The sequence below is a fragment of the Solanum verrucosum genome, unplaced genomic scaffold (assembly GCF_900185275.1).
Source record: "Solanum verrucosum unplaced genomic scaffold, falcon-dt-bn FXZP01000261.1, whole genome shotgun sequence".
NCBI classification, from domain to species: domain Eukaryota; kingdom Viridiplantae; phylum Streptophyta; class Magnoliopsida; order Solanales; family Solanaceae; genus Solanum; species Solanum verrucosum.
Window position 1 is genome coordinate 8,506,344 of NW_026019969.1, and position 8,856 is coordinate 8,515,199.

Below are 8,856 nucleotides of genomic sequence, written 5' to 3' on the forward strand. Positions count from 1 at the left end.
TCTGGAAACTCTCAGTATTGTTGGCAACATACTTTTAATATATTTAATAGCAAGTAATAAAACAGTTGTATAAATATATGGATGGTAAGGTTGTTTTCTTATTTATGAAGGTGAATATTGCCATGTCTCATACCCATATTTCTCAAATAATGTATGTCAGAAATGTAGTGTCTTTAGCTCCAGTAGATGGCAGAGAATAAATTTGAATTTTCATGTGGGGAAATTCCCCGAAAAAACAACAAAATTGAAACAAAAAAAGATGTAAACTCATAGTTAATTTGGTTTCGATTTTAGATAAAATATAAATAATGAGCTACCATACAACAATTTAAGGGCATAATTTAGTGGCACCACACCCATCTAACCTAACCTTTGTAACTGGAGCATTTGCAGAAATACTTCAATTTTGTATCTACAAATATAGAGATGCAGCAAAGACAATATCCCTCTTGATCTTGGTAACAGCCTCTTCAAATTTTGCCTCAAGCACGATATCCCCAATGGATTTTGCAGCTTGTATTAGCTGCTGAAGAACTTCCTCCAATCTCCTGATAGCCCTGATTAAACTGCCTTCAAACACCGGAGTCATTTCCATAATCTCATAAAACTTAGATCCTTTAGCCCAGGCATAGACGGCCTCCATGATATCAGGTCGGAAAGAACTCACGAAGTTCTCAACATCTATTTGAACCTATTGAAAGCACAACAGAGTAAGACAATGGTATACAAGAAATCTATACTTGACATAACAACAATAATTGTTCTTTTGGTTGTGGAATATAGAGGGTCTTCGTTGATTAGCTTCTCAATTCAGATGTTACAAATTCAAAGCAGTGTGGATATACATATGTGCTCAATTGAACCCGAAAAACTGAAAGATAATACCACAGTAAAACATGTTCATTCAGCTATGGTATTCTATATCATAATTATCAAAGCTTTATCAGCACAATCATTCAGATTACACATACCTTGCTCTCGAGCTGAACTTTTGCCACTTGCCGAGCTGTATCCTGTAATTGTGCAAAGAGCAACCCAAGCTCTTCCCGGGGCTTTTGAGCATCCTGAAGCTTTTCTTGCCAAACAAAACAAGAGAGAAGAGAGACCATATCCTCCACTTTAATATTTCTGAAGGTCCCATTCAACATCAATTCAGTCAAGGTCAACTCATCTGCACTGCTGATTTCGCTGGCTACCTTCCCTTTCTGCAACACAACGTCATCCCTGATGTATCTGCATAAACCCCAACCTTATAAGCACTTCCATGCAATCCACAAAAATAGCAAAGTCATAAAGAACAGAAGAATTCCAGAGCAAGAAACCGAGAGAACAGAGAACATGATGAAGAAGCAAGTATGATACCAAACAGAGGGACCAAAGTGCGTTGCAGAAACAAATATGGTTTAATAACTCTTTTGAGGTCTCTTGCGTTGATTATTATCCCAAGTTAAACAGCATTTTCCTTGCAACAGAGAAATAGGATAACATCATTTCTCCCCATGGTTTTTCTCTTCAAAGAAGGCTACTGATTTGTGGCTCATTTTCGACATTGTCAAAGCCAAATACACCCACCAAAGAACGACATATCAAAGGAAGGATCAGAATTACAGTAATTATTCAGGAGGTGATGGGTTTATTATAACACTAGAAACATTTTGAATGTTACTACACCTTAGAAAGGGCACAACAAAATGGAAATGTAATTCTGAAGTAGAAAGAGAAAAAAAGAAGAAGATAAAGCAGTTCAACAATGGAAAGATAGCAGTAAGATACAAGAGCAATAACAATATTAACAGCATGTATACTCCTCTAATTTTGACAGATGCAATAGCCAACACAGCGCAGCTTCAAAGAAGAAACAGAGCCAATCAGCAAAAACAATACGAGGTCGGTAAGATAGACAAGTAAATTTACCCAAGTCTTCTAAGAGCTCTTTTCCTTGCTTTAAGTTCATCTTTGAAAGCTAAGACAGTTGAAGTACGCAATGTTCTCTTGATTGATTTGATTTTGCTAGTAAGTTCTTTCTTCTTATGCAAAACCTTAAGCTTCTCTTTTATAAGGGGAGACTTCGCTATCTCATACTCTTCAAACAGACTCTCCAGTGCCTCTATCCTACTCGAAGCCTTCCTGTACGAGCTACTTTGAACCTGCAGAACATGCATAGAATGAACACCAAGCTAATATATTATCAAATGAGAGAGAGAGAGAGAGACATAGACTGCATCTGACCTTCATGTCATCTTCTGGGTGTAAAAGAGGCATGCCCTCTTTTAAAAATCTATTGAGAACTTCAGAAACCTTCTTTAGTGTATTTTCTCGAACTTCTGAAGGCAAAAGATCCTTTGGTATCACAAGACGGACACTGCTCAAACTATCAATCTGTCAATTAATTGTTTATAGCAGGAAACACATTAGCTAAGCCACACAAACAGAACAACAAGCATACATTTAAGTTGCGTGATTGTCAGTGTAAAAGACCTAAATGTATGTCATCGACCATTTCTATATTTTCTTTCATGACCTACCAGATAGATGATACATGCAACATATGAACAGATGAGAAGATCTTCAAAATCTATGAAAATCAAAGCATTCACATGCAGAAAGAAAGCAAAGGGCATGCAATTGAAAGTAACCTTTCCACCAAGGATCCTTTCCTTTCACAGTTCAACCAAAGGTGCAAGAACTGAAGGTGCTGCACCAAATCCCGACCTTGTTTCTTGTTGTTAGGGTCCTAATGGTGGTTCTTGGGCTTACTCCTTTCTACAAGGATTTAACCTCAGTTTTTCATAGTTTCATCCCATTTCACTGACCATTAGGCCACACCCTTGGTTGTGTAAGTTTGAAGTTATCCTAGTAGAACACACACGAAGGCTTGGTACAGTTTCAAGACTCTTGTCGCAATTCATCATCTTAAATTACTAAATCTAATACTCATTATCAGATTTTCTAGTTGCCAAATAAGCCTAAGGAGCTTACCTGGGACAAAGGAAGAGAGACAACAGCTGGTTCCCCAGCATCTTTCAACCGAACGACTTTAATTGTCTTTCTACCCACCTCATCCTTCTGCACTATACATCTCGTGAGTACATCTACTGTATAGTTCGCGTCCTCCGGTTTTTTGTTTGCATCATCTGAACATGAACGTTGAACTAAAGGTTAAGGAATCTAACTAACAAAAGAGCTCAACTGATGCCGAATCAAATCCTCACCTTCAGAAATCCCTTTCACCCTTTCAAAATTAACTATTACTCCCCATGTGACCTCTTCATTGATGGAGAAGGTTGGAACATCAACATCAACCTTTGTACACTCAATGCATACAAGCCTACCAGGCTGCAGGAAAGGTAAGCAATATTTTGGAGAAAAAACAGTGCCACGTACATCCCTCTTCAAGCTCTTATATTGTTCTAGCAGATTATAATATCTCTCAAGGCTGTCTTCTTCTTCAATCACAATTGACTTTCTCTCCTCTTCAAGAATCTTTGCTTGTTTCTGGCAAGAATAAGGAAAAAAAAAAGGCAAATCTCAGAAGAATTTCAGAGAGAGAGAGAGCCGGGAGTTGAGTCAATTGACAAACCTCAAGATCAGGAAGTGCACGATCTGCTTGAAATTGATAAAATGAGTTACGCAGCAGATTTTCAGGATGACCATCTTCAGACCGTATTTGATTTAAAAGCATGTTATAGCTTAAATGGAAGGCACTGATATACACAAAATATAAGTCAAATACAAAGTTGAAAGTTCTATACGATGATAAAACAAGTTTTTTTTGGTTGGGTTTGGGGGCTTCGTTTTTATTTTTATTTTTGTCACCAAGAAATCTCTGGGGCTAGTGGTGCGCACTTTAAAATTCGGAGGATAATGAGCTTGACCCTCTACACCGCCATACTCATTTATTTAACCAATTATTCATTTTTCAGCAGTGCCAAATAGAAGTACAGTTGTCATCAATGCACTATTTGTCTTTTTTCCTGTTCGTTGAAACATCTTAATATGGGAAAAAAGAGAACATATTTCTGATCCTCCTCCTCTGAAGAAAGATAATTTACTCAAGAGAGTCTAGACTTAAATGAGAATTCAAAATTGGCACCTGTTTAATGCATCAGCACTTCCTTTTAGCATGAATTTAGCTGTAGAAGGTTCAAGTTTCTCATCAACCATAAGGATGCAGATCCCACGATCATCAATCCCCCGACGGCCAGCACGACCACTCATCTGAATATACTCACCACTGGATAACCACCTAAACTTGTCTCCATCAAATTTACGAACATTTGTGAAGACAACAGTTTTTGCAGGCATGTTCAACCCTATACTGAAAGTCTCTGTGGCAAACAAACACTACAAGAAAATCATATAACGCAACTTGATTAGAATTGAGCTTAGAAGAGTCTCTTACAGAGGAATAAAGTAAATACCTAATTTTTTATGCATAGATAGCTGCAAAGTTTGCATGTGTAAGAATTTGTGTATCCTATAACTTCAGAAGAAGTACTTAAAGATGAGGTAAACAAATCTGAAGAAAAAATAAATAAATAATAATATATACATTCTTCTGGCACCTATTCTTTTATAAGTGTTCCTCTGGCACCTTCATAGAATGATGGCAGAAACCATATTTCACATGTAGAGCCTAAGCTGGCATTGGACACTTAAACAGGAGTATTTGTCCCCACTTATGGTCCCACCCGGTATCCGGTACTCAATTTTTGGGACCCGATAATCCGAATTTGCGCAGGGAAGTCCCACTTTCGGGGGGTAAAGCGCTCCCTATCAAAGACGACTCCATACTCGGGGATAGAACTCGAGATCTCTAGTTAAGGATGGTGGAGTACTTACCACTCCACCACAACCTTTGTGGTACGAACAAGAACTTTCTCACCAAAACCGAAGGTCACCTTAACGACCAAAGCATCATTACTTAGTTGAGCTAGTAGTACTCTATTAGAGGATTAATAAGTTCACATATTTCGAGCATTCTCATCTACTCCACAACTACAGCAAAATTTCAGGACACAAGACAAATAGATCTTTAAAAGCAAACATAAAGTTAATCAACTACTTCTTAGAGTGAATGAAGTCATGTTGTCACATAAAATCCTTCTCCTCATAGGAATAATTCTTTGAAGCAATTAAAGAAATATTTTCTCCAACCTTGATGAATCCTTCTTGGAACAGGATTTCAATCACTTCTTTCAATATAGGAAGCAAACCAGAATGATGCACACCAATTCCACGTTTCAATAGGGGTAGCATATTTGAAACCTGCAATTACAAATATAGACATCAGTTATCAGCAAGTACTCTTCCCAAAGATCTAAGATGTGAAACAATATCTTTTCCAATAACAAAACAAACTGCAACCCCTGATCCCAGGGACATATGGTGAAAGAAAATAATGGTAGAAAGTAGAAACTGTACTTAGTAGGAAGAGTATTCAGTGCTTCACTGTAACCACATAATAAATCTCAGCTATACGTCTAATCAAAAATAAATATAAGACGCTCACCTGAGGCAGCTTTTTATCATCATCCGACAACATGTCCATGGCACTCCAGAAAATAGTTTCAATATTCACCTTCTCATCATCATTGTTTAAATCCATTTTAGCCATCTATTCCAATTTCAAAAGGCAGAACAGTTAGCCTATTCACCAAGAACCAGTGTTTTTAGACAGATCTAAATGTTCTCATGTGCCAACAGATAAAAAATCCATATACTCTCAACACAAAGAGTTGGTTTAAAAGTGGATGGAAAAAAAAATATACTTCTACAGTATGGAATGTCATGTCAAAGGTTGATGGCATGGTCTCTTCTCTCTGAACCAGGTGAAAAGGGGGTATAATAGAGAAGAAATCAGGAAATTGGAACGCTGGTTTGCCAACATCACAGTAGAGCAATACAACCATCTAAGAATTATCCACTTCAGTAAAATACACAGAAAACATACCTGCATTGCTAGAAATTCACACTCTCTTTTGCTGAAGCTGAAGCATATTACAGGATCATATTGCCGCTGGATAATCATTTTAACCATCTTGAATATGTCACTATCCTCACCAGATTTGCCAACAACCAGACCCTTCTGCCACTTGCTACTTTCTCTTTTTTTATCCCCTTCATTGGCTGGAACAAGAGCATTCAAAGCTTTCTGAAAACTATCCTCACGAAACTTCCCTTTATCATCAACCACCAAGTATAACCCATCACCACCAGAAGGAAATATATAATGCTGAAGTGGTGTGGGTCTATAGTCCGTATAAACAATGTGACATGGTTGCTGATGGACCTGCACCATGACAAACCAAATTATTATCCCACCATAAGATTCAAATAGTTTAAACTTTCATACATTAGAATCTCAGCAAAATAGGATTACTCAAGATTGTTCTTTCTAAGTGGTGAAATATTCTGGTAATAAAAGCTCTTCTCATCGTCTGACACTATGGATAACTTGATGCCTTAGTTTGGACTAACCAGAGTAATTGGTAGATACAGCTATTTATTTGCATGCACACAAAAGAGAAAAGAAATTCATGAGACATGGGATTCCTGAAAAGGTAAGGAAAGAGGCGTGAAGGATTAGGGAAAACAGTGATCCAGCTGGATCTAAAAAATTGCTTTGTACCCCTATGTCAATCTTTAGTCCAACACTCTTTGCTTGGATTCTCTCTCAAAGCATCATCCTAGACTAGTGTATGCCATCATCCCCAACATCTAAAGACATGCAAAACCTATCTACTTCGTGAAGAGTGAAGTTGTTTATAAAGGCAGCAAAGTTTTTTTAAATATATATATTACTTTCAAGACTTAAGCAGCAGCATTATGATAACAAGTTCTTAAAAAGGCAATCAATAAATACCTTTTCAAATGTATCTCAAGAATTCCAGAAAACTTTCAATGAAGGTCATTAATAATAAAGTAGAAGTCATATCCATGAACATATCAGATGGTTTCTAGCATCAAGCATACTGATCAATATTGATGAGTATAGACAAGTACCTTTGCAACCCAATCCGCAAACTCTTTAGCATTGGGCACCGTGGCTGAGAGGAAGACAAAGTTGGAATTTTTTGGGGCCATAACAATGCTTTCCTCCCAAACCACACCTCTTTCTCTATCACGCATGTAGTGTACCTCATCAAAAATAACCCAAGCCACCTCCCTTGTAACCTCTGATCCTTTGTACTGCATACTACGCCAGATTTCTGTAGTCATTACCTGAAACCAAAACACACCTTAGCCTACTGAAACCCAGGACAGATAAGGAAAAGCTAAGGGCAAAAGCATCGCGCACAAACTGGGCATACCAGGCAAGAAGCATTTGGATCAATTGTGACATCTCCAGTCATCAAACCCACATCTGAAAACTCCTCTTTGAATTCTCTATACTTCTGATTACTAAGAGCCTTAATTGGTGAAGTATATACTACTCGCTGGTTATTCTTCAATGACAAGGCAATTGCATATAATGCCACAACTGTCTTTCCCGCTGACGTGTGTGCTGATACCTACAGGCACAACTTCCAATTCAGTCACACCACTGTTAATTATACAATTTATCTAACTAAGGTCTACTTAAGATAACTGTGGAATTTAGAGAAACTGACAAAACTGCAACTTTCCATAAAAGACAAATGATTTATTACTGGAATGATACAGGGACCCCAATAACAGTTTAATATTAAGAAAATCAAGAAGATGCTTTGATAGATTGATTGGGATTAGAAAAACTTACCATGACGGATTCGCCATTATTAATACATTTGATTGCTTCAGATTGAAAAGGGTCGAGTGGAAAAGGGAACTCTTTAGCAGGTTTTGAATCTTGTTGAGGCAAACCAGAAGTTGAAGCAGAGGGGACATACCCTTCTGGATATGACACATCATGCAGACATGTCACTGGCTCATCCACACCAAGTAAATCATTTTGTTTCAGCTGTTTACTTGGAGGAATATCACCCTCATTGGAGAATTCTTGCGACTTCCTCTTAAAAGAACCCATCTTTCACTATCACTCCACAAACCTAAAACAATTCAATCAATAAATTAAACTATATTCAGTTACATTTATCAACTTCAATGAAAAACCTAAACTATTTCACAACAGATAGAAAACAAGAAATTAGAAAGAGAAAAAAAGTGAGGGAATATGGTTTTACTGGAATAAAGTGGTCGACCGAGAACGAATATCAGAACCGGCGGCCGGCGATTGTATTTGCCGGCGCTGGTGGCGGCGATTTTCTACCGTTCGTTTTTAAGCGGCGGAGAAAGGAAAAAAGAGACTACACTACCGCAGGTTTGGCTAGTAATAAACCTCAGGGTTTTTAGGTGGTGTTGTGATTTTCAGATGATACTTTTATTACAATTTTAATTAAAAAACAAATTGTGTTAAAATATTTAGGAAGTCATAAATATGGAGCATAATTTTAAAAAAAATAGAATTATCTTCAAATCAAATTACAGCTTATCATTTTATTCTCTAGTTCTCTTAATTTCTTTTTCTTTCTAAATTTTACAGACACTATATCCATTTTGAGTCATAGACAATAGTTAATTGATGTAACAATTATTAATAAACAAAAAGGAATTAAAATTGAAACACATACTCATTTCTTTTTCTTTCTAAATTTTACTGACACTAAAATCCATTTTGAACCTTTGACAATAGTTTATTGATCTAACTATTATTAATAAACCAAAGGAATTAAAATCCAAACACATACTCATCCGCATATTATTTTTTATTATATAGATATGCCGTAATTTGAACTTTATTGATTGCTCTCACAACAATAAATTAGTCCTTCACAATCGATAATATTTGAATCTTAAATTTTTATTTGACCAGTA

At 36.8% G+C, this 8,856-nt stretch overlaps 1 protein-coding gene across 1 annotated transcript; it reads right to left on the reverse strand.

Moving 5' to 3' along the window:
* Nucleotides 1-287: 287 nt before the first annotated feature.
* On the reverse strand, nucleotides 288-8,049 carry LOC125815458 (DExH-box ATP-dependent RNA helicase DExH9). The gene is made up of 14 exons (XM_049494933.1): nucleotides 7,742-8,049; nucleotides 7,314-7,514; nucleotides 7,006-7,224; nucleotides 5,954-6,292; nucleotides 5,513-5,617; nucleotides 5,158-5,268; nucleotides 4,094-4,344; nucleotides 3,581-3,704; nucleotides 3,213-3,495; nucleotides 2,980-3,134; nucleotides 2,230-2,379; nucleotides 1,915-2,147; nucleotides 972-1,233; nucleotides 288-691 (listed from the first exon to the last, which is right to left on the reverse strand). Exons 1-14 carry the CDS (start codon nucleotides 8,006-8,008, stop codon nucleotides 413-415), a joined length of 2,979 nt encoding a protein of 992 aa, XP_049350890.1. The 5' UTR covers nucleotides 8,009-8,049; the 3' UTR covers nucleotides 288-412.
* Nucleotides 8,050-8,856: the final 807 nt, after the last annotated feature.